Here is a 26,383-nt window from a genome sequence, read left to right on the forward strand (position 1 = left end):
ATTCTCCCTGTGATAAAAAAAAAATGACTCGGTGGATCCGCAGACAAAGGAGCACACACACACGCACAAAAAGCGGATCACACAGTGCCAATCAAACACACATCACGACAAATGAAATCCCATTCAAATACACCCAATCAGAGACGGGGAACGGGGCAGAAGAGTTTCAGTGTGAACATCTGTGTAATCCTGACCCAGTCACCTGGCCATGCTTCAAAGGGATGTGTGTGTGTGGTTATGTATGTGTGTTCTGTTAGCACAATGGCATACACTAATCTGCTCAAGCGACTGTTCCCCACGTGACCCTAACCAGGGTACAACCTTAGGGACTTTAGAAACAGACTTCAGCAGAGATTGACTGCTGAGCTTCCGAGCATTCCAACAAAACAGAACCTCAAAGCCCAAAGTGACTATTGTTCAGGTGATTACTGGGTCTGTAGGACTGTCGGTTGGCCGGGCAACAGGGTTTGTCACAATCCCAGCTGCCCACTGCACTGAAGATAGGAAACACTGTCACCACTGATAAATCCACCATAATTGAGAATTTCAATAAGCATTTTTCTACGGCTGGCCATGCTTTCCACCTGGCTACTCCTACCCCGGACAACAGCACTGCACCCCCAACAGCAACTCGCCCAAGCCTTCCCCATTTCTCCTTCTCCCAAATCCATTCAGCTGATGTTCTGAAAGAGCTGCAAAATCTGGACCCCTACAAATCAGCCGGGCTAGACAATCTGGACCCTTTCTTTCTAAAATTATCTGCCGAAATTGTTGCCACCCCTATTACTAGCCTGTTCAACCTCTCTTTCGTGTCGTCTGAGATTCCCAAAGATTGGAAAGCAGCTGCGGTCATCCCCCTCTTCAAAGGGGGGGACACTCTTGACCCAAACTGCTACAGACCTATATCTATCCTACCGTGCCTTTCTAAGGTCTTCGAAAGCCAAGTCAACAAACAGATTACAGACCATTTCGAATCTCACCATACCTTCTCTGCTATGCAATCCGGTTTCAGAGCTGGTCATGGGTGCACCTCAGCCACGCTCAAGGTCCTAAACGATATCTTAACCGCCATCGATAAGAAACATTACTGTGCAGCCGTATTCATTGATCTGGCCAAGGCTTTCGACTCTGTCAATCACCATATCCTCATCGGCAGACTCGACAGCCTTGGTTTCTCAAATGATTGCCTCGCCTGGTTCACCAACTACTTCTCTGATAGAGTTCAGTGTGTCAAATCGGAGGGTCTGCTGTCCGGACCTCTGGCAGTCTCTATGGGGGTGCCACAGGGTTCAATTCTTGGACCGACTCTCTTCTCTGTATACATCAATGAGGTCGCTCTTGCTGCTGGTGAGTCCCTGATCCACCTCTACGCAGACGACACCATTCTGTATACTTCCGGCCCTTCTTTGGACACTGTGTTAACAACCCTCCAGGCAAGCTTCAATGCCATACAACTCTCCTTCCGTGGCCTCCAATTGCTCTTAAATACAAGTAAAACTAAATGCATGCTCTTCAACCGATCGCTACCTGCACCTACCCGCCTGTCCAACATCACTACTCTGGACGGCTCTGACTTAGAATACGTGGACAACTACAAATACTTAGGTGTCTGGTTAGACTGTAAACTCTCCTTCCAGACCCATATCAAACATCTCCAATCCAAAGTTAAATCTAGAATTGGCTTCCTATTTCGCAACAAAGCATCCTTCACTCATGCTGCCAAACATTGTAAAACTGACCATCCTACCAATCCTCGACTTTGGCGATGTCATTTACAAAATAGCCTCCAATACCCTACTCAACAAATTGGATGCAGTCTATCACAGTGCAATCCGTTTTATCACCAAAGCCCCATATACTACCCACCATTGTGACCTGTACGCTCTCGTTGGCTGGCCCTCGCTTCATACTCGTCGCCAAACCCACTGGCTCCATGTCATCTACAAGACCCTGCTAGGTAAAGTCCCCCCTTATCTCAGCTCGCTGGTCACCATAGCATCTCCCACCTGTAGCACACGCTCCAGCAGGTATATCTCTCTAGTCACCCCCAAAACCAATTCTTTCTTTGGCCGCCTCTCCTTCCAGTTCTCTGCTGCCAATGACTGGAACGAACTACAAAAATCTCTGAAACTGGAAACACTTATCTCCCTCCCTAGCTTTAAGCACCAACTGTCAGAGCAGCTCACAGATTACTGCACCTGTACATAGCCCACCTATAATTTAGCCCAAACAACTACCTCTTTCCCAACTGTATTTAATTTTTATTTATTTATTTATTTTGCTCCTTTGCACCCCATTATTTTTATTTCTACTTTGCACATTCTTCCATTGCAAAACTACCATTCCAGTATTTTACTTGCTATATTGTATTTACTTTGCCATCATGGCCTTTTTTGCCTTTACCTCCCTTCTCACCTCATTTGCTCACATTGTATATAGACTTGTTTATACTGCATTATTGACTGTATGTTTGTTTTTACTCCATGTGTAACTCTGTGTCGTTTTATCTGTCGAACTGCTTTGCTTTATCTTGGCCAGGTCGCAATTGTAAATGAGAACTTGTTCTCAACTTGCCTACCTGGTTAAATAAAGGTAAAATAAATAAATAAATAAATAAAATTATGGGATGGATGAAAACAAGGTGAATTCATACAGCTTCTAAAGGAAAAAGACAAAGAGCACCGTTGATTCATCTGACCTCTAAAACTAACACAAACCCTGCAGCTTGAAGGTGTGTGTGTGTGTGTGTGTGTGTGTGTGTGTGTGTGTGTGTGTGTGTGTGTGTGTGTGAGAGCACGTGCATGCACACTAGAGACCACTCTGCCAACACTATGTGACATTAACAGTTTCTCAAAGCAACACTGAAAGAAAAAAGTTACACTTTTGCAGCTCGGCAACAAACAGTCTGTCAATCAGTCATGCTGGACGCATGGCATCACACAGAGGGCATGTAAGAGATGAGAGAAGATGTATAGACCACTTAAGCACGGGGGGACAGGTAGATTCCCCCTCACATTCATGACGGGCTAACGCCCTGCGCTGCAAAGATGCTAACACCCAAAACAAACGGCCTCCCTTTCTCCCCCTCCCTCTCCCTCGTTCAGTCTCCTCTCCAACCTTTTCTGTGGAAAATCCTCCTCTCTAATTCCCCGATCCATAATTCACAGCTATGCTCCCTGGATTTATTGGGGAAGAGAGGGAGGAAAATAAGGGAGGGAATATTTATAGAGCTACATCATATGGATGTCTAAGGAAAGATTAGGAGAGAGAAAGACTGTCTGAACTGTGGTAGAGAGGTGTCTGGGTGGCAGAGAGGTGTCTGGGTGGCGGAGAGGTGTCTGGGTGGCGGAGAGGTGTCTGGGTGGCGGGGAGGTGTCTGGGTGGCGGGGAGGTGTCTGGGTGGCAGAGAGGTGTCTGGGTGGTAGAGAGGTGTCTGGGTGGTAGAGAGGTGTCTGGGTGGTAGAGAGGTGTCTGGGTGGTGGAGAGGTGTCTGGGTGGTGGAGAGGTGTCTGGGTGGTGGAGAGGTGTCTGGGTGGCAGAGAAGTGTCTGGGTGGCGGAGAGGTGTCTGGGTGGCGGAGAGGTGTCTGGGTGGCGGAGAGGTGGCGGAGAGGTGTCTGGGTGGCGGAGAGGTGTCTGGGTGGCGGAGAGGTGTCTGGGTGGCGGAGAGGTGTCTGGGTGGCGGAGAGGTGTCTGTGTGGCGGAGAGGTGTCTGGGTGGCGGAGAGGTGTCTGGGTGGCGGAGAAGTGTCTGGGTGGCGGAGAGGTGTCTGGGTGGCGGAGAGGTGTCTGGGTGGCGGAGAGGTGTCTGGGTGGCGGAGAGGTGTCTGGGTGGCGGAGAGGTGTCTGGGTGGCGGAGAGGTGTCTGGGTGGCGGAGAGGTGTCTGGGTGGCGGAGAGGTGTCTGGGTGGCGGAGAGGTGTCTGGGTGGTGAGGGGTGTCTGGGTGGTGAGGGGTGTCTGGGTGTTGAGGGGTGTCTGGGTGGTGGAGAGGTGTCTGGGTGGTGGAGAGGTGTCTGGGTACATGATGGTGTGTGCTGCCTGTGACTTACTGGGTTAAAGACCAAGGCTGAATGTTAAAACACTCTGTCTGTTCACTATGACGAGGCAGATTAAAACAGCATCATTTTGGAGCTGCAGTGCTCCACACAAGGCAGATTAAAACAGCATCATTTTGGAGCTGCAGTGCTCCACACAAGGCAGATTAACCTGGATGTGTCTAAAATGGCACCTCGTTCCCTATGTAGTGCACTGCTTTTGACCAGGGTCCATAGTGTGCCATTTGGGATGCACACACTGTTTTGATAATTTAATCAATCAATCAACTGTAATTATAAAGCCCTTCTTACACCAGCTGATATCTCAAAGTGCTGTACCCTCTGTTACTGTCTCTCTCCTAGTCTCTTCCTCCTCTTCCCTCTGTTACTGTCTCTGTCCTAGTCTCTTCCTCCTCCTCCCTCTGTTACTGTCTCTCTCCTAGTCTCTTCCTCTTCCCTCTGTTACTGTCTCTCTCCTAGTCTCTTCCTCCTCTTCCCTCTGTTACTGTCTCTCTCCTAGTCTCTTCCTCCTCTTCCCTCTGTTACTGTCTCTCTCCTAGTCTCTTCCTCCTCTTCCCTCTTACTATCTCTCTTCTAGTCTCTTCCTCCTCCTCCCTCTGTTACTGTCTCTCTCCTAGTCTCTTCCTCCTCTTCCCTCTGTTACTGTCTCTCTCCTAGTCTCTTCCTCCTCTTCCCTCTGTTACTATCTCTCTTCTAGTCTCTTCCTCCTCTTCCCTCTGTTACTGTCTCTCTCCTAGTCTCTTCCTCCTCCCTCTGTTACTGTCTCTCTCCTCCTCTTCCCTCTGTTACTGTCTCTCTCCTCGTCTCTTCCTCCTCTTCCCTCTGTTACTGTCTCTCTCCTAGTCTCTTCCTCTTCACTCTGTTACTGTCTCTCTCCTCGTCTCTCCTCCTCTTCCCTCTGTTACTGTCTCTCTTCTAGTCTCTTCCTCCTCTTCCCTCTGTTACTGTCTCTCTTCTAGTCTCTTCCTCCTCTTCCCTCTGTTACTGTCTCTCTTCTAGTCTCTTCCTCCTCTTCCCTCTGTTACTGTCTCTCTCCTAGTCTCTTCCTCCTCTTCCCTCTGTTACTGTCTCTCTTCTAGTCTCTTCCTCTTCCCTCTGTTACTGTCTCTCTCCTAGTCTCTTCCTCTTCCCTCTGTTACTGTCTCTCTTCTAGTCTCTTCCTCTTCCCTCTGTTACTGTCTCTCTCCTAGTCTCTTCCTCTTCCCTCTGTTACTGTCTCTCTCCTAGTCTCTTCCTCCTCTTCCCTCTGTTACTGTCTCTCTCCTCGTCTCTTCCTCCCTCTGTTACTGTCTCTCTCCTAGTCTCTTCCTCTTCACTCTGTTACTGTCTCTCTCCTAGTCTCTTCCTCCTCTTCCCTCTGTTACTGTCTCTCTCCTAGTCTCTTCCTCCTCTTCCCTCTGTTACTGTCTCTCTCCTAGTCTCTTCCTCTTCCCTCTGTTACTGTCTCTCTCCTAGTCTCTTCCTCATCTTCCCTCTGTTACTGTCTCTCTCCTAGTCTCTTCCTCCTCTTCCCTCTGTTACTGTCTCTCTCCTAGTCTCTTCCTCCTCTTCCCTCTGTTACTGTCTCTCTCCTAGTCTCTTCCTCCTCTTCCCTCTGTTACTGTCTCTCTCCTCGTCTCTTCCTCCTCTTCCCTCTGTTACTGTCTCTCTCCTAGTCTCTTCCTCCTCTTCCCTCTGTTACTGTCTCTCTCCTAGTCTCTTCCTCTTCACTCTGTTACTGTCTCTCTCCTCGTCTCTCCTCCTCTTCCCTGTGTTACTGTCTCTCTTCTAGTCTCTTCCTCCTCTTCCCTCTGTTACTGTCCCTCTTCTAGTCTCTTCCTCCTCTTCCCTCTGTTACTGTCTCTCTTCTAGTCTCTTCCTCCTCTTCCCTCTGTTACTGTCTCTCTCCTAGTCTCTTCCTCCTCTTCCCTCTGTTACTGTCTCTATTCTAGTCTCTTCCTCTTCCCTCTGTTACTGTCTCTCTCCTAGTCTCTTCCTCTTCCCTCTGTTACTGTCTCTCTTCTAGTCTCTTCCTCTTCCCTCTGTTACTGTCTCTCTCCTAGTCTCTTCCTCTTCCCTCTGTTACTGTCTCTCTCCTAGTCTCTTCCTCCTCTTCCCTCTGTTACTGTCTCTCTCCTAGTCTCTTCCTCCTCTTCCCTCTGTTACTGTCTCTCTCCTAGTCTCTTCCTCTTCCCTCTGTTACTGTCTCTCTCCTAGTCTCTTCCTCCTCTTCCCTCTGTTACTGTCTCTCTCCTCGTCTCTTCCTCCTCTTCCCTCTGTTACTGTCTCTCTCCTAGTCTCTTCCTCCTCTTCCCTCTGTTACTGTCTCTCTCCTAGTCTCTTCCTCCTCTTCCCTCTGTCACTGTCTCTCTCCTAGTCTCTTCCTCCTCTTCCCTCTGTTACTGTCTCTCTCCTCGTCTCTTCCTCCTCTTCCCTCTGTTACTGTCTCTCTCCTCGTCTCTTTATCCTCCCTCTTCCATCTGTGTCATCTCTTCTACCTGTTGTTGTCGTTGTGGCAGCAGAGAGCTGTCTATCCCAGGGCTGAGGGTGAGTGACAGTGTAAGTGACTGAACAACTAACTGACTGACTGATTGACCAGTTATCCCTGACAGAGGACACAGTTCAATCTAGTAGGTCTTCTACCACTAGGCTTTCCCGTGATGCTCTCTCTCTCTTGTTCTCAAACATGGTTATATGAGATTTGAACCCTCCGGAGGACCTAGAGTCACAACCTGAGGAGCTCATTCCAAACCGCCCAGCCATTCATTGGGAGGTTACATTGTGAGGTAGCTGGCCATGTCATATCTTAAGGACTAGGGCGTGAAGCTGATTGAAGTGTACAGTAACTGACCTTGTTATCATGACCCATCCAAAAATACCTACAGTACAGAGTACACAGCAAATTCCCCCTGGCCACTGGTGTCACCCTCTTTCAGAGTCACGGTGACATTTCTAAGGTCACCAAAACATTCCTTAAGGAGAAATATTGTTGGAAGAAAAATATAGAAGTTCTGAACTTGTTTCTCTTTCAAACTTTTAGACTTTCATTTGAGAGTTTTTGGACCCAATATCAGGTTAGAGATCCAGAGTAGGAGTTCTGGTAACTGTCCAGGGTTGACCCAGTGTACCGGCTCAACACAGCATGGTAACTGTCCAGGGTTGACCCCAGTGTACCGGCTGAACGCAGCATGGTAACTGTCCAGGGTTGACCCAGTGTACCGGCTCAACGCAGCATGGTAACTGTCCAGGGTTGACCCAGTGTACCGGCTCAACGCAGCATGGTAACTGTCCAGGGTTGGACCCAGTGTACCGGCTCAACGCAGCATGGTAACTGTCCAGGGTTGACCCAGTGTACCGGCTCAACGCAGCATGGTAACTGTCCAGGGTTGACCCAGTGTACCGGCTCAACGCAGCATGGTAACTGTCCAGGGTTGACCCAGTGTACCGGCTCAACGCAGCATGGTAACTGTCCAGGGTTGACCCCAGTGTACCGGCTCAACGCAGCATGGTAACTGTCCAGGGTTGACCCAGTGTACCGGCTCAACGCAGCATGGTAACTGTCCAGGGTTGACCCAGTGTACCGGCTCAACGCAGCATGGTAACTGTCCAGGGTTGACCCAGTGTACCGGCTCAACGCAGCATGGTAACTGTCCAGGGTTGACCCAGTGTACCGGCTCAACGCAGCATGGTAACTGTCCAGGGTTGACCCAGTGTACCGGCTCAACGCAGCATGGTAACTGTCCAGGGTTGACCCAGTGTACCGGCTCAACGCAGCATGGTAACTGTCCAGGGTTGACCCAGTGTACCGGCTCAACGCAGCATGGTAACTGTCCAGGGTTGACCCAGTGTACCGGCTCAACGCAGCATGGTAACTGTCCAGGGTTGACCCAGTGTACCGGCTCAACGCAGCATGGTAACTGTCCAGGGTTGACCCAGTGTACCGGCTCAACGCAGCATGGTAACTGTCCAGGGTTGACCCAGTGTACCGGCTCAACGCAGCATGGTAACTGTCCAGGGTTGACCCAGTGTACCGGCTCAACGCAGCATGGTAACTGTCCAGGGTTGACCCAGTGTACCGGCTCAACGCAGCATGGTAACTGTCCAGGGTTGACCCAGTGTACCGGCTCAACACAGCATGGTAACTGTCCAGGGTTGACCCAGTGTACCGGCTCAACGCAGCATGGTAACTGTCCAGGGTTGACCCAGTGTACCGGCTCAACGCAGCATGGTAACTGTCCAGGGTTGACCCAGTGTACCGGCTCAACGCAGCATGGTAACTGTCCAGGGTTGACCCAGTGTACCGGCTCAACGCAGCATGGTAACTGTCCAGGGTTGACCCAGTGTACCGGCTCAACGCAGCATGGTAACTGTCCAGGGTTGACCCAGTGTACCGGCTCAACACAGCATGGTAACTGTCCAGGGTTGACCCAGTGTACCGGCTCAACGCAGCATGGTAACTGTCCAGGGTTGACCCAGTGTACCGGCTCAACGCAGCATGGTAACTGTCCAGGGTTGACCCAGTGTACCGGCTCAACGCAGCATGGTAACTGTCCAGGGTTGACCCAGTGTACCGGCTCAACACAGCATGGTAACTGTCCAGGGTTGACCCAGTGTACCGGCTCAACGCAGCATGGTAACTGTCCAGGGTTGACCCAGTGTACCGGCTCAACGCAGCATGGTAACTGTCCAGGGTTGACCCAGTGTACCGGCTGAATGCAGCATGGTAACTGTCCAGGGTTGACCCAGTGTACCGGCTCAACGCAGCATGGTAACTGTCCAGGGTTGACCCAGTGTACCGGCTCAACGCAGCATGGTAACTGTCCAGGGTTGACCCAGTGTACCGGCTCAACGCAGCATGGTAACTGTCCAGGGTTGACCCAGTGTACCGGCTCAACGCAGCATGGTAACTGTCCAGGGTTGACCCAGTGTACCGGCTCAACGCAGCATGGTAACTGTCCAGGGTTGACCCAGTGTACCGGCTCAACGCAGCATGGTAACTGTCCAGGGTTGACCCAGTGTACCGGCTCAACTGCTTTGTAATAAAGCAAGAAATTGATACTTTGTGTTTGGGAGCAAAAGTGTCTATTGCGTAACTACGAACCTCCAATTTCATAGAGGTGGGTTAGGGACTGATGAGGCATAGAGATGTGTTAGGGACTGATGAGGCATAGAGGTGAGTTAGGGACTGATGCAGCATAGAGGTGGGTTAGGGACTGATGCAGCATAGAGGTGGGTTAGGGACTGATGCAGCATAGAGGTGGGTTAGGGACTGATGCAGCATAGGGATGTGTTAGGGACTGATGCAGCATAGAGGTGGGTTAGGGACTGACTGATGCAGCATAGAGGTGGGTTAGGGACTGATGCAGCATAGAGGTGAGTTACGGACTGATGCAGCATCGAGGTGAGTTAGGGACTGATGAGGCATAGAGGTGGGTTAGGGACTGATGCAGCATAGAGGTGGGTTAGGGACTGATGCAGCATAGAGGTGGGTTAGGGACTGACTGATGCAGCATAGAGATGGGTTAGGGACTGATGCAGCATAGAGGTGGGTTAGGGACTGATGCAGCATAGAGGTGGGTTAGGGACTGGACTGATGCAGCATAGATATGGGTTAGGGACTGGACTGATGCAGCATAGAGGTGGGTTAGGGACTGACTGATGCAGCATAGAGATGGGTTAGGGACTGATGCAGCATAGAGGTGGGTTAGGGACTGATGCAGCATAGAGGTGGGTTAGGGACTGGACTGATGCAGCATAGATATGGGTTAGGGACTGGACTGATGCAGCATAGAGGTGGGTTAGGGACTGACTGATGCAGCATAGAGGTGAGTTAGGGACTGATGAGGCATAGAGGTGGGTTAGGGACTGATGCAGCATAGAGGTGGGTTAGGGACTGATGCAGCATAGAGGTGGGTTAGGGACTGACTGATGCAGCATAGAGATGGGTTAGGGACTGATGCAGCATAGAGGTGGGTTAGGGACTGACTGATGCAGCATAGAGATGTGTTAGGGACTGATGCAGCATAGAGATGGGTTAGGGACTGATGCAGCATAGAGGTGGGTTAGGGACTGGACTGATGCAGCATAGATATGGGTTAGGGACTGGACTGATGCAGCATAGAGGTGGGTTAGGGACTGACTGATGCAGCATAGAGATGGGTTAGGGACTGACTGATGCAGCATAGAGGTGGGTTAGGGACTGACTGATGCAGCATAGAGATGGGTTAGGGACTGACTGATGCAGCATAGAGGTGGGTTAGGGACTGACTGATGCAGCATAGAGATGGGTTAGGGACTGACTGATGCAGCATAGAGGTGGGTTAGGGACTGATGCAGCATAGAGATGGGTTAGGGACTGGTCTGATGCAGCATAGAGGTGGGTTAGGGACTGGACTGATGCAGCATAGAGGTGGGTTAGGGACTGACTGATGCAGCATAGAGGTGGGTTAGGGACTGACTGATGCAGCATAGAGATGGGTTAGGGACTGACTGATGCAGCATAGAGGTGGGTTAGGGACTGATGCAGCATAGAGATGGGTTAGGGACTGGTCTGATGCAGCATAGAGGTGGGTTAGGGACTGGACTGATACAGCATAGAGGTGGGTTAGGGACTGGTCTGATACTGATGCAGCATAGAGGTGGGTTAGGGACTGATACAGCTAGGGGGGGTTAGGGACTGATACAGATAGGGGGGGTTAGGGACTGATACAGCTAGGGGGGGGTTAGGGTCTGATAATGATACAGCTAGGGGGGGGGGGGGGAGTGGGTAGAAGATGAGAGAGAGGGGAAAGACTGTTGGTGGGCCAAAAGAGAGAGACAGTTTGGATGCCTCAGTGATAATGATGCCTCAGTGATAATGATGCCTGTTATAATTCCTCTACACTGCTCTGTCATCTTCACATTTACACAGCAGCCCTACAACCAAACCTTATCCACTGAAGACGGGCAGCTGCTCAAACACAGGACACACAGACAGACACACCAGGGCCAGGGCTCATCATCCACAGGCAGAGGATGGTGGAGAGGGAGAGATTAGGGAGCGGGCTCCGAGTTGTCCCTTTTCAAAATGCCAATGCCGGTCAGGGCACAGGGTTTAAATACCACTCAAATGTCAGCAGGAAACCCCCACAAGTCAAACTAAATTACCCCCTACCTGCACCACCCTTCACACTGCACTCGGTGTGTGTGTGTGTCTGGAAGAATTGCCTGCATGTTGGCACAGAACAAACAGAACAACCACACACACACTATGACTGCTGCTGCAGTCTAGCTCCTCTTTCAGCCTGATCGATGTTCTGCAGCTCACACACAGCCGTTTACTATGGAGCTCCAAACACCCTCCATTAAATGAAAACACACAGCCCTTTAGAAAACTTCCCCATCGATCCTTCCGCTGAGAATTGATACTTAGAAAAACACTTTCTCTCCCCCCTGCACCAATACACAGTAGATAGGAACAGGAGTCATTATATTTAGCTAGTGTATACCAGTGATATACAAGTTGTTGGTATAGAAAAGCAGAGAGCTATACACTGTATTGATCCATATAGCCTTAAGGGCTAGACCATCCTATAACAGTATCAATATACATATCACAGTCACAGAGGTCTAGACATATACTAGAGCACAATCAGTTCACACAACCAATTCTCCAGTCACTCTTTTACAACGCCCAGCCCTGCTATCAGCCACAAATTACACCTACGCTACAGTATTGATCAACACACACACACGGGTCCATCTTTTGTTTGTTTGTGTGTGTGTGTGTGTGTGTGTGTGTGTGTGTGTGTGTGTGTGTGTGTGTGTGTGTGTGTGTGTGTGTGTGTGTGTGTGTGTGTGTGTGTGTGTGTGTGTGTGTGTGTGTGTGTGTGTGTGTCTTTCCCACCCGGACTCAATTTGCAAAAAAACGAATGATTTTTAAGTAGACACCTGTTCCGAATGGACCCGATGACAACTAGACCCATTCCGTATAAATCTGGTCAGATCTAGAGTCGGTCCAATCTGAGTGAGGGAAGCAGCAGAAAATAAAACGTTTTAAGCTACTTTATTAACCGGAGCTGATAAAGTGCAAGAGGGAGATAGGGGCCGCTCTAGAAGGTGGGGGAGGAGAGAACCAACCAAGAGGGAGATAGGGGCCGCTCTAGAAGGTGGGGGAGGAGAGAACCAACCAAGAGGGAGATAGGGGCCGCTCTAGAAGGTGGGGGAGGAGAGAACCAACCAAGAGGGAGATAGGGGCCGCTCTAGAAGGTGGGGGAGGAGAGAACCAACCAAGAGGGAGATAGGGGCCGCTCTAGAAGGTGGGGGAGGAGAGAACCAACCAAGAGGGAGATAGGTGCCGCTCTAGAAGGTGGGGGAGGAGAGAACCAACCAAGAGGGAGATAGGGGCTGCTCTAGAAGGTGGGGGAGGAGAGAACCAACCAAGAGGGAGATAGGTGCCGCTCTAGAAGGTGGGGGAGGAGAGAACCAACCAAGAGGGAGATAGGGGCTGCTCTAGAAGGTGGGGGAGGAGAGAACCAACCAAGAGGGAGATAGGTGCCACTCTAGAAGGTGTGGGAGGAGAGAACCAACCAAGAGGGAGATAGGGGCCGCTCTAGAAGGTGGGGGAGGAGAGAACCAACCAAGAGGGAGATAGGGGCCGCTCTAGAAGGTGGGGGAGGAGCCGTACTGTGAGTGAGTGAGTGAGTGAGTGAGTGAGTGACACGGGGAGGAGAGAACCAACCAAGAGGGAGATAGGGGCTGCTCTAGAAGGTGGGGGAGGAGCCGTACTGTGAGTGAGTGACACGGGGAGGAGAGAACCAACCAAGCCGACTCGTGCTATAGTGGACAAATAGCTGCCATAGCTAGGTTATTTATCATCAAATATGATTACATAGTACCCGTCTTGACTACATCAAAACGGGAGAAGCAAGTTAAGCTAGATAACGTTAGCTAGCTAGGCTAACTGAAGCTGCAGTGAATGAGCTTTCTAGTCCTGTTACAAACAACAACAACTCCCTGCAGAATATTAAGTAGCAGCCTACCTGTTGGCTCTTGGTTGTGATAACCTATCATTCCCCTTTAACTTTTAATTCTATCATTTTAATTCCAGCCTCATGACGGTTCGATGACTCATGATTGGCCAACAACAACAAGCTACAAAAGCGCCACACTCCACTCTTGTGAAAAATAGAGCGGCAGCATAAATGATCAAATGTTTCTCTCTCTCCTGCAGCAGTTTCTTTCGGACCTGTGTGGGTCCTTCAGGACACAAGTCATTTTAAATGACAATCATATCAGAGATAAAACATGATTTACCATTCTGGAACCGGAGCCGCTCGAGTCCTGTATCGGGTCTCGGGTATACAGTCGGGGACAAAAGTTTTGATAATGACAAATATACATTTTCACAAAGTCTGCTGCCTCAGTGTTTTTAGATATTTTTGTCAGATGTTACTATGGACTACTGAAGTATAATTACAAGCATTTCATAAGTGTCAAAGGCTTTTATTGACAATTACATGAAGTTGATGCAAAGAGTCAATATTTGCAGTGCTGACCCTTCTTTTTCAAGACCTCTGCAATCTGCCCTGGCATGCTGTCAATTAACGTCTGGGCCACATCCTGACTGATGGCAGCCCATTCTTGCATAATCAATGCTTGGAGTTTGTCAGAATTTGTGGGTTTTTGTTTGTCCACCAGCCTCTTGAGGATTGACCACAAGTTCTCAATGGGATTAAGGTCTGGGGAGTTTCCTGACCATGCACCCAAAATATAAATGTTTTGTTCCCAGAGCCACTGAGTTTTGCCTTATGGCAAGGTGCTCCATCACGCTGGAAAAGGCATTGTTCGTCACCAAACTGTTCCTGGATGGTTGGGAGAATTTGCTCTTAGAGGATGTGTTGGTACCATTCTTTATTCATGGCTGTGTTCTTAGGCAAAATTATGAGTGAGCCCACTCCCTTGGCTGAGAAGCAACCCCACACATGAATGGTCTCAGGATGCTTTACTGTTGGCATGACACAGGACTGATGGTAGCGCTCACCTTGTCTTCTCCGGACAAGCCTTTGTCCAGATGCCCCAAACAACCGGAAAGGGGATCCATCAGAGAAAATGACTTTACTCCAGTCCTCAGCAATCCAATCCCTGTACCTTATGCAGAATATCAGTCTGTCCCTGATGTTTTTCCTGGAGAGAAGTGGCTTCTTTGCTGCCCTTCTTGACACCAGGCCATCCTCCAAAAGTATTCGCCTCACTGTGCGTGCAGATGCACTCACACCTGCCTGCTGCCACTCCTGAGCAAGCTCTGTACTGGTGGTGCCCCGGTCCCGCAGCTGAATCAACTTTAGGAGACGGTCCTGGCGCTTGCTGGACTTTCTTGTGCACCCTGAAGTCTTCTTCACAACAATTGAACCGCTCTCATTGAAGTTCTTGATGATCCGATAAATGGTTGATTTAGGTGGCAGCAATATCTGGCAGCAATATCCTTGCCTGTGAAGCCCTTTTTGTGCAAAGCAATGACGACGGCACGTGTTTATTGCAGGTAACCATGGTTGACAGATGAAGAACAATGATTCCAAGCACCACCCTCCTTTTGAAGCTTCCAGTCTGTTATTCGAACTCAATAAGCATGACAGAGTGATCTCCAGTCTTGTCCCCGTCAACACTCACACCTGTGTTAACGAGAGAATCACTGACATGATGTCAGCTGGTCCTTTTGTGGCAGGGCTGAAATGCAGTGGAAATGTTTTTGGGGGATTCAGTTTATTTGCATGGCAAAGAGGGACTTTGCAATTAATTGCAATTCATCTGATCACTCTTTATAACATTCTGGCTGGAGTATATGCAAATTGCCACCATACAAACTTTGTTAAAGTTGCACAGTTGAAGTCGGAAGTTTACATACACCTTAGCCAAATACATTTTAACTCAGTTTTTCACAATTCCTGTCATTTAAACCTAGTTTAAAGCGGGTCAGAAGTTTACATAGACTCAATTGGTATTTGATAACATTACCAATTATGTGTGTCATGCACAAAGTAGAGGTCTTAACCGACTTGCCAAAAGTACAGTTTGTAAACAAGAAATGTATTGAGTGGTTGAAAAACGAGTTTTAATGACTCGTTGACTTTAACTTCCGACTTCAACTGTAGGTGGTTCCGTGAAGACCTGTATTCCACACACGCACACACACAATACCCCCCTCCCACTCCATTGATTTCCTATGCAGTATTACTCAATTACCTGTTATGGGAGTTGCTATTAAAAACAGCCATAAGCTGTATCAGTGGGTATTAAAGTGGCTTCTATCAAAGGTGCCAGGGCTGGGTCTCTACACAGACATTAGAAAGCCATCTGCCAGTGAGTAGTGACACAGCTCTGTTGGCACTGCCAGCTCAGAGGGGCACACACACAAGTGCACTCGCGCACAGGGAGAAGGAGAGATATATAGATAGAGATATAGAGAGAGAGGGAGAGAGAGAGAGGGGGAGAGAGAGAGAGAGAGAGAGAGAGAGGGGGAGAGAGAGGGGGAGAGAAAGAGAGAGAGAAAGAGAGAGAGAGGGGGAGAGAAAGAGAGAGAGAGACAGAGAGAGAGAGAGAGAGAGAGAGAGAGAGAGAGAGAGAGAGAGAGAGAGAGAGAGAGAGAGAGAGAGAGAGAGAGAGAGAGAGAGAGAGAGAGAGAGAGAGAGAGAGAGAGAGAGAGAGAGAGAGATTATTTAATGGGATTGATTTGAACCATTACTGACAACAAGGGAACGGAAGCAGTCACTCACTGTTAAGTATCTCTACCCAGATCATCCACAGACCTTCCCCAGACCTTCCACAGGCCCTACCCGGACCTTCCAAAGCCCCTACCCAGACCTTCCACAGGCCCTACCCAGACCTTCCACAGACCCTACCCAGACCTTCCACAGACCCTACCCAGACCTTCCACAGACCCTACCCAGACCATCCACAGACCCTACCCAGACCTTCCACAGACCTTCCACAGACCCTACCCAGACCTTCCACAGACCTTCCACAGACCCTACCCAGACCTTCCACAGACCCTCCACAGACCTTCCACAGACCTTCCACAGGCCCTACCCAGACCTTCCACAGGCCCTACCCAGACCTTCCACAGGCCCTACCCAGACCTTCCACAGGCCCTACCCAGACCTTCACAGGCCCTACCCAGACCATCCACAGACCCTACCCAGACCTTCCACAGACCCTACCCAGACCCTACCCAGACCTTCCACAGACCCTACCCAGACCTTCCACAGACCCTACCCAGACCTTCCACAGGCCCTACTCAGACCTTCCACAGGCCCTACCCAGACCTTCCACAGGCCCTACCCAGACCTTCCACAGCCCCTACCCAGACCTTCCACAGACCTTCCACAGACCCTACCCAGACCTTCCACAGACCCTACCCAGACCTTCCACAGACCCTACCCAGACCCTACCCAGACCTTCCACAGGCCCTACCCAGACCTTCCACAGGCCCTACCCAGACCTTCCACAAGCCTTACCCAGACCTCCCACAGCCCCTACCCAGCCCCTACCACAGCCCCTACCCAGACCCTACCACAGCCCCTACCCAGACCCTACCACAGCCCCTACCCAGACCCTACCACAGCCCCTACCCAGACCCTACCACAGCCCCGACCCAGACCCTACCACAGCCCCTATCCAACCCCTATCCAGCCTCTATCCAGCCCCTACCCGGGCCGTCTGTCTCAATGAGATAGGGTGTAGTTCACTTCTGTACGAGGAAAGGACATTTGCATTCAACAATGGGGCACACACACAGTTGGCCTACAGTACAGCACCAACTGGCTCCAAGTCTAAGTAAGGGGAAATATTACAGTTTAATGGGAGCCCTGGTGATTCATCACTGCAAGGAAGGTCAATCTAATTAGGCTGTTTGAAAATTGGATTTCCACCAGTCTTTGGGGACACTGTGTTATATACAGTACAGTACACCGTCACTGTAGGCAATACTAATCACTGCGGTGGATTACATTCTGGAATATTGCTAAGCATAAATAAGGACCATATTAAAAACCGTAAACATCAGACAGGAAGCACAGTCAACATGTAGGCCATCATCTGCCTTATTGTGGGGGTTTGGGGGAGGATGGACTGTCCAGCTATGAAAGCAGTAGAGTATAATCAATGGGAGGATTACTAAAAGGACGTAATGGATATAATCTAATTGTAGACATTCTACTGGTTTAGAGTCATGCTCCAGTCTGAGTGCTGCCCATGGTTTGGATCATGGATGTCCTCTCACATTGACTATACATAGTGGACCAGACCAATGATCTCATAAGACATTGAAAGGGAAAATGTAATGTGGATTGGACTAAACTAAAGGCTTTTAGGGAAAATTACGTCAAAATGAATCAACGTGAATGAACAGCGTAGGGAAGTAGTTGTTGTCTGAGGGATTATCTGTCTTGTTCTCTGTGACTGGTATGATGGAAGGCCATTGTCTCCCCTCTAGTGCATATTGACCATGGCCACATATTATTGAATCTGTGTCTGTGTGTGTGTGTGTGTGTGTGTGTGTGTGTGTGTGTGTGTGTGTGTGTGTGTGTGTGTGTGTGGTTAGTAAGTCCTACCTGAGGAGAGGCTGGAAGATCACTGTGATGTTTCTGGCTCCAGGTTTACAGACAAACTTCATCTCTCCTCCTTCGATCAGGTTATCATCTGCACCACCTGGAATGAGAGGAGGGAAAGAGAAAGACTGAGACAAAGAAACAGACAGAAGGAGTAACACAGTCCTTTAATGTGGTGAGTAAACAGTCCTCCATCAAGGTCAACACAGATGTGATCAATCGTCAGATTCACCCAAAGCATCCCCCATTGAGAGTATATTAGAGCCAGTAAAAATCTATTAAAAATGGCCGCCACATGTTGCTAAAATACAATGTTTCTACAGGTCCCGATTGGGTTTATCAGGCAAAGAATAAAGCCATCATCTTCCATTATTAAGACATCATCCTATCAGCAGTCAGCACAGTCGGACTCAGACACTCACTGGACCCTTCCACCGACTCCCACATCCATGCCCCTGCATTAGTGCGTGGGTGAACCCCTCGGCTAACAGGGTTAATCAGAAAATCATTGGTGTGTAACTCACTCAGACCTGGGGGTGGGCGCGAGAGGGTGGGCGAGAGAGGGTAGGCGAGAGAGGGTAGGCGAGAGAGGGTAGGCGAGAGGGTGTGTGGGGGGGTGAAAGGGGCCGATCAAGCATCAAGTGCACCACTGTTCCTCATTACGTCCAGTCAACCTGAAGTAATCAATATAATTGACATAGACGGAATTGCGGACTGTTGTCGATAAAAACCGAAGCCGGCGAACGATGTCCCGGTGGATCAATGAATATAAATAACAGAGAGGTGAGAATCCACAGTGGCGTTGCTCCCCCCTCCCCCACAGTGCACAGAGACACTATTATTCATTAACATTTCACACATCACTTTTCAACCACTGGAGAGGGTTGTCAGTTGTCTTTCGGCTTTGGATTGACAGTGTTTTATCAGTGGCTTGGAGTCTAGAGGACACTGGTTAATAGTGGATTCTATTGACTAGCATTCTGAACAGTTTCTCCCATTGCTTCTAACTGGGATGTGCTTTAACATAAACACTGTACTTGGTGTGGTGCTGCACAGGCCAGAGATACATTGGGCTGATATAATCACAGATATGGGGTCTGTGAGTTTGTTGAAGTGTGTGTGTGTGCGTTTTGCGTGCGTGCTTGTGTGGTGTGTGTGTCTTTGTCTTACAATGGAGGGTGATATCAGTTTCAATTGGTATTTCAATCTAAACTAGACCTCTGAGTCTATATTACAACAGACAAACAACGCCTACTGATGGTGTTGAAGCCAGTCTCCAGTCAGCTTTACCTGCATTGATGGTGCTGAAGCCAGTCTCCGGTCAGCTTTACCTGCACTGATGGTGTGAAAGCCAGTCTCCAATCAGCTTTATCTGCATTGATGGTGCTGAAGCCAGTCTCCAGTCAGCTTTACCTGCACTGATGGTGTGAAAGCCAGTCTCCAGTCAGCTTTATCTGCACTGATGGTGTGAAAGCCAGTCTCCAGTCAGCTTTACCTGCACTGATGGTGCTGAAGCCAGTCTCCAGTCAGCTTTATCTGCACTGATGGTGTGAAAGCCAGTCTCCAGTCAGCTTTATCTGCACTGATGGTGTGAAAGCCAGTCTCCAGTCAGCTTTACCTGCACTGATGGTGTGAAAGCCAGTCTCCAGTCAGCTTTACCTGCATTGATGGTGCTGAAGCCAGTCTCCAGTCAGCTTTATCTGCATTGATGGTGTGAAAGCCAGTCTCCAATCAGCTTTACCTGCACTGATGGTGTGAAAGCCAGTCTCCAGTCAGCTTTACCTGCACTGATGGTGTGAAAGCCAGTCTCCAGTCAGCTTTACCTGCACTGATGGTGTGAAAGCCAGTCTCCAGTCAGCTTTACCTGCACTGATGGTGTGAAAGCCAGTCTCCAGTCAGCTTTACCTGCACTGATGGTGTGAAAGCCAGTCTCCAGTCAGCTTTACCTGCATTGATGGTGCTGAAGCCAGTCTCCAGTCAGCTTTATCTGCACTGATGGTGTGAAAGCCAGTCTCCAGTCAGCTTTATCTGCACTGATGGTGTGAAAGCCAGTCTCCAGTCAGCTTTATCTGCACTGATGGTGTGAAAGCCAGTCTCCAGTCAGCTTTATCTGCACTGATGGTGTGAAAGCCAGTCTCCAGTCAGCTTTACCTGCACTGATGGTGTGAAAGCCAGTCTCCAGTCAGCTTTACCTGCACTGATGGTGTGAAAGCCAGTCTCCAGTCAGCTTTACCTGCATTGATGGTGCTGAAGCCAGTCTCCAGTCAGCTTTATCTGCACTGATGGTGTGAAAGCCAGTCTCCAGTCAGCTTTACCTGCACTGATGGTGTTGAAGCCAGTCTCCAGTCAGCTTTACCTGCATTGATGGTGCTGAAGCCAGTCTCCAGTCAGCTTTACCTGCATTGATGGTGTGAAAGCCAGTCTCCAGTCAGCTTTACCTGCATTGATGGTGTGAAAGCCAGTCTCCAGTCAGCTTTACCTGCACTGATGGTGTGAAAGCCAGTCTCCAGTCAGCTTTACCTGCATTGATGGTGCTGAAGCCAGTCTCCAGTCAGCTTTACCTGCATTGATGGTGTGAAAGCCAGTCTCCAGTCAGCTTTATCTGCATTGATGGTGTGAAAGCCAGTCTCCAGTCAGCTTTACCTGCACTGATGGTGTGAAAGCCAGTATCCAGTCAGCTTTATCTGCATTGATGGTGTGAAAGCCAGTCTCCAGTCAGCTTTATCTGCACTGATGGTGTGAAAGCCAGTCTCCAGTCAGCTTTACCTGCATTGATGGTGCTGAAGCCAGTCTCCAGTCAGCTTTATCTGCATTGATGGTGTGAAAGCCAGTCTCCAGTCAGCTTTATCTGCACTGATGGTGTGAAAGCCAGTCTCCAGTCAGCTTTACCTGCATTGATGGTGCTGAAGCCAGTCTCCAGTCAGCTTTATCTGCATTGATGGTGCTGAAGCCAGTCTCCAGTCAGCTTTACCTGCATTGATGGTGCTGAAGCCAGTCTCCAGTCAGCTTTACCTGCACTGATGGTGCTGAAGCCAGTCTCCAGTCAGCTTTATCTGCATTGATGGTGTGAAAGCCAGTCTCCAGTCAGCTTTATCTGCACTGATGGTGTGAAAGCCAGTCTCCAGTCAGCTTTACCTGCATTGATGGTGCTGAAGCCAGTCTCCAGTCAGCTTTACCTGCACTGATGGTGTGAAAGCCAGTCTCCAGTCAGCTTTATCTGCACTGATGGTGTGAAAGCCAGTCTCCAGTCAGCTTTACCTGCATTGATGGTGCTGAAGCCAGTCTCCAGTCAGCTTTACCTGCACTGATGGTGTGAAAGCCAGTCTCCAGTCAGCTTTACCTGCATTGATGGTGTGAAAGCCAGTCTCCAATCAGCTTTACCTGTATAACCCTGCATTCAAATGTACATCATAACATTGTTCCCTCAGCCTCCTGATACTCTCTGATAGTTGTAATGAAACCCGCTCCATTGTAAAGCATGGAGACAACTCCTCTCTCGTTCCTCATCCATCCATCCCCTACACTCATTACAAAGAAGAGATGCTTTTAGACTACATTTTCTCTGCTGTTTCCATGAAAATTCATTTGTGTGGGAACGGCTTCTTGTTGCTAAGTGGAAAGAGTGCCCAGGTTCTAATTCTCCCTCCCTCCCTTTCTGCCAATTCAGTTAAGACTCAAATACGCCCCCAAGACAAAGCTGCTGCCACACACTCACACCAGGCACAGCAAAAGAGAGGGAGAGGGGGAGAGAGAGAGAGAGAGTGAGAGACAGAGAGAGACAGAGAGAGAGAGAGAGAGAGACAGAGAGAGAGACAGAGAGAGAGACAGAGAGACAGAGAGAGACAGAGAGAGAGAGAGACAGACAGACAGACTTCTGTTCCGTAATCATGAACTTTCAAACAAACAGACATGTAACGCAAACTTACGCACACATGATAACTCCTCCAAGTATCACAGTCATAGAGGATCCAGTATTGGTTGCCAACACTGAATTCTCTCCCACGTATGGTTTCTATCAGAATGCCCGGCTAAATATGCAACAACGTGTGTACTTTCTGATTATGCTGACAAATGTAATTTCCTGCTCTAAACATCTGCATCAGTGTCAGACAAAAGAGGCATGGAGCGACCCCAATGGTCCTTAGAGTCCCAGGTGTGGCTGCCAAATGGGCATGGAGCGACCCCAATGGTCCTTAGAGTCCCAGGTGTGGCTGCCAAATGGGCATGGAGCGACCCCAATGGTCCTTACGAGTCCCAGGTGTGGCTGCCAAATGGGCATGGAGCGACCCCAATGGTCCTTAGAGTCCCAGGTGTGGCTGCCAAATGGGCATGGACCACATTAATATTTCATTAAGAGTGTTAATATTCATGATGTTTCTTTTCAGAATCATCTGGACAGTGATGGCTCTGATAGCAGGTCAGAGGTCAGACTCCTGGCAACTCTTATAAACAGAACATCAGAACATCCAGGCTGAGGGTGTGAGTGCGTGTGTCAGAGTGAGTGCGTGCGTGTGTCAGTGTGAGTGAGTGAGGGAGTGTGTCAGTGAGTGAGTGAGTGAGTGCGTGAGTGCGTGTGTGTGTCTATCCCCAGTGGTAGAGGCTGATCCAGGATTAGCCAGAAGGGCGTGTCCATACCCTGTGGGAGAGCAGATGCGGAAGGGAATGAAGTAGCACTATCACAACATTATACAGGCCAGTCCCTACAGTACCCCTCACACCACTATAACACTATCACTACATTATACAGGCCAGTCCCTCCAGTACCCCTCACACCACTATAACACTATCACTACATTATACAGGCCAGTCCCTCCAGTACCCCTCACACCACTATAACACTATCACTACATTATACAGGCCAGTCCCTCCAGTACCCCTCACACCACTATAACACTATCACTACATTATACAGGCCAGTCCCTCCAGTACCCCTCACACCACTATAACACTATCACTACATTATACAGGCCAGTCCCTCCAGTACCCCTCACACCACTACAACACTATCACTACATTATACAGGACAGTCCCTCCAGTACCCCTCACACCACTATAACACTATCACTACATTATACAGGCCAGTCCCTCCAGTACCCCTCACACCACTATAACACTATCACTACATTATACAGGCCAGTCCCTCCAGTACCCCTCACACCACTACAACACTATCACTACATTATACAGGCCAGTCCCTCGGGTACCCCTCACACCACTATAACACTATCACTACATTATACAGGCCAGTCCCTCCAGTACCCCTCACACCACTATAACACTATCACTACATTATACAGGCCAGTCCCTCCAGTACCCCTCACACCACTATAACACTATCACTACATTATACAGGCCAGTCCCTCCAGTACCCCTCACACCACTATAACACTATCACTACATTATACAGGCCAGTCCCTCCAGTACCCCTCACACCACTATAACACTATCACTACATCATACAGGCTAGTCCCTCCAGTACCCCTCACACCACTACAACACTATCACTACATTACACAGGCCAGTCCCTCCAGTACCCCTCACACCACTACAACACTATCACTACATCATACAGGCTAGTCCCCCCAGTACCCCTCACACCACTATAACACTATCACTACATTACACAGGCCAGTCCCTCCAGTACCCCTCACACCACTATAACACTATCACTACATTATACAGGCAAATCCCTCCAATACCCCTCACACCACTATAACACTATCACTACATTATACAGGCCAGTCCCTCCATTACCCCTCACACCACTATAACACTATCACTACATTATACAGGCCAGTCCCTCCAGTACCCCTCACACCACTATAACACTATCACTACATTATACAGGCCAGTCCCTCCAGTACCCCTCACACCACTACAACACTATCACTACATTACACAGGCCAGTCCCTCCAGTACCCCTCCCACCACTACAACACTATCACTACATTATACAGGCAAATCCCTCCAATACCCCTCCCACCACTACACCTTACACATCTACAGTCACGACACCCAACACCTCCAGACAGACACCTGGAGAGAACACACACACACACCATATCAACGCCATGGTGAACTTGCTTCTAACATACACACCTCCACAGATATACACCGCCTCGACAGCCTCCATCCCCCTCCCACGGCGCCCTCCACACACTCCGCAGCCCACATGCAATCAAGCCAGTCAGTGACTTAGTGAAATTGCATTAGCCACACTTTCCTGGGTTTGATTAGAAATGGTTTGATCCTGTGATGTATTCCGTCCGTGCCCGGATCTAGAGGGGAAAGGGAGGACGTGCAATGCCTTCTCTAACACACTCCACGTCTCTGAAGGCCAAAGTGTGTGTGTGTGTGTGTGTGTGTGTGTGTGTGTGTGTGTGTGTGTGTGTGTGTGTGTGTGTGTGTGTGTGTGTGTGTGTGTGTGTGTGTTTTATAATACACAGGGACCAGAAGTGTGAAGGAAAAACAGTCCTAATCCCTCAGAGAGTTGGTGTCTGTAGCACAGCGTGTGTGTGTCTATACAAGTTTGTATGTACTGATACTGCAGCGTAACGGCCAAACACTCAAAATCATTCATTTACCAAGTGTGTGTACGAATGTGTGTGAAGGTGTATGTGTTAGAATCTACCAAATACACAGATGGATGTCCAAACATTCATAATGCCTCGTTTAAAAAGTGTGTGTGTACGCCTCGGTGTGTCTGTGCATGATTGAAAGTGTTCATCTGTTTGTCCTAGACAGAACACACAGAAGGCCCTCCAAACAGTGTGAGTCCACTGGTAACCCCTCAGGGAACAGGGTTAGAGGGAGCTTCCTTCTTTCTTATGGACGGAAGCGTGCGAGCCTCCGTGCGACTGTTTAGTGTGCATCTGTTCATCTGCCAGTGCCTGTGTGTGTATGTGTGCTTGCGTCTGTTTAGTGTACATCTGTTCATCTGCCTGTGTGTGTATGTGTGCTTGCAATGCCCCTGTGTGTTGTACGAGTGCAACAGTCGGCACAAAACCCAATACAGGAACCCACCCAACCCAGTCAGTTGGCTGGTGCATAAGGTCTCCCTCCCCATTTAGCTCTTATACGATCAGGCCAGTTCAATATTGCATGGACCTCCCGGTCGGCCCCAGACTCCCCATTCCACCAAGTCCTCATGTTTGATTGGCTCCTAATGAGACGCTTCTATTATTAAAATTAATTTGAAGGGACAATATCTGTAAATTGAGTTGAATTAATTATTGAGTGTTGTAGCGCGCTTAGTGGCTCGGTTAACCCCCAGTATTTATAATGAATACACAGCTGCCCCCCCCAAAAAAAGTTTTTCCTATTTAAAAAATACACAGCTGTCAAGTGCAGACTAAGATAATAAGTTGAGGTACCAGATGGTTATTAATTAATGTGGCTTATATTCACTTGGAGAGATGAGGGACTATTACAAACAAAGGGTATTTGGAGAGGCAAACTTTCAACAGCTGGCAGAAGTGAATATCGTCATCCTGCAGTTCTATCCTCCTGTTCTATTTTTCAGCGTCAGTACAACACTGACGTGTGACCTAAAAGGCAGCCATGGCGTATGATTCAAATAATCAACTAACAGAGTCAGAGACAGCAGTGTGTTACCAGCAGACAGACAGCAGACGGACATCTCACAGATGGTGTGCAAAGCTGTCATCAAGGCAAAGGGTGGCTGTTTGAAGGAACTCAAATATAAAATATATTTTGACATGTTTAACACTTATTTGGTTACTACATGATTCCATATGTGTTATTTCATAGTTTTGATGTCTTCACTGTTATCCTACATTGTAGAAAATAGTACAAATAAAGAAAACCCTTGAATGAGTAGATGTGTCCAAACTTTTGACTGGTAGTGTGCATATGAGGCAATCAAGTCAGAAGGGGAATATTCTGATTTTTATGTTTCTAATGTTAAAAGAGAGGACTGTTTGTTCTTCAGATCCACTGCTGAAGAGAGCCCACTGCTGTGGAACACTTCCAACCCTTACCTTGAGAATATCACTGCCTGGATTTAGGGATCGACTGGAACGGAGTTTGAGTCAGAGGAGTTTATTTCTCCAGATCAATAACCTCAGTCAGACTCCGGCCGGTACAGTTGTGAGTGTTGGAAAGATGGCAAGGCTTCATACCAGGCAAGCACTGACTTCTTAGTCTGCAGTGCTCAAAATGGAGAGAAGATTCTGCAGGCTAATTCAGGAGAGACAGTAGACATGCACTGTGACGGCACCAACATGACAGTCAGATGGTTGCAGTACAGGATGGCTAGTGCAGCCACATCAACTTCAATAGAGAGAACTTCAGCTTTTACAACTGTGGGGTACTGCAGGGACAGCGTTGTTTCTATCCAGACATTTGCTCTGACGCATAAGTATCAAATCAAATTTTATTGGTCACATACCGTACCAGTTGCCGTACCAGGCTGTGATACAGCCGACAGGAGGCTCTCGATTGTGCATCTGTAAATGTTTGTCAGGGTTTTGGGTGACAAGCCACATTTCTTCAGCCTCCTGAGGTTGAAGAGGCGCTGCTGCGCCTTCTTCACCACACTGTCTGTGTGGGTGGACTATTTCAGTTTGTCTGTGATGTATACGCCGATTAACTTAAAATGTTCCACCTTATCCACTGCTGACCCTTCGATGTGGATAAGGGGGTGCTCCCTCGGCTGTTTTCTGAAGTCCACGATCATCTCCTTCGTTTTGTTGACGTCGAGTGAGAGGTTGTTTTCCTGACACCACACTCTGAGGGCCCTCACCTCA

At 49.0% G+C, this 26,383-nt stretch overlaps 1 protein-coding gene across 1 annotated transcript in view; it reads right to left on the bottom strand.

Moving 5' to 3' along the window:
* Positions 1–26,383, bottom strand: part of LOC116360559 (exocyst complex component 4-like) — a 158,426-nt gene that overhangs the window by 114,861 nt on the left and 17,182 nt on the right. Inside the window, exon 3 of the mRNA XM_031815356.1 lies at positions 17,619–17,715. Coding sequence (XP_031671216.1) covers positions 17,619–17,715 — 97 coding nt within the window. The remainder of the gene's footprint in view (positions 1–17,618; positions 17,716–26,383) is intronic.

Source organism: Oncorhynchus kisutch, unplaced genomic scaffold (assembly GCF_002021735.2).
Source record: "Oncorhynchus kisutch isolate 150728-3 unplaced genomic scaffold, Okis_V2 Okis09a-Okis19a_hom, whole genome shotgun sequence".
Classification (NCBI taxonomy): domain Eukaryota; kingdom Metazoa; phylum Chordata; class Actinopteri; order Salmoniformes; family Salmonidae; genus Oncorhynchus; species Oncorhynchus kisutch.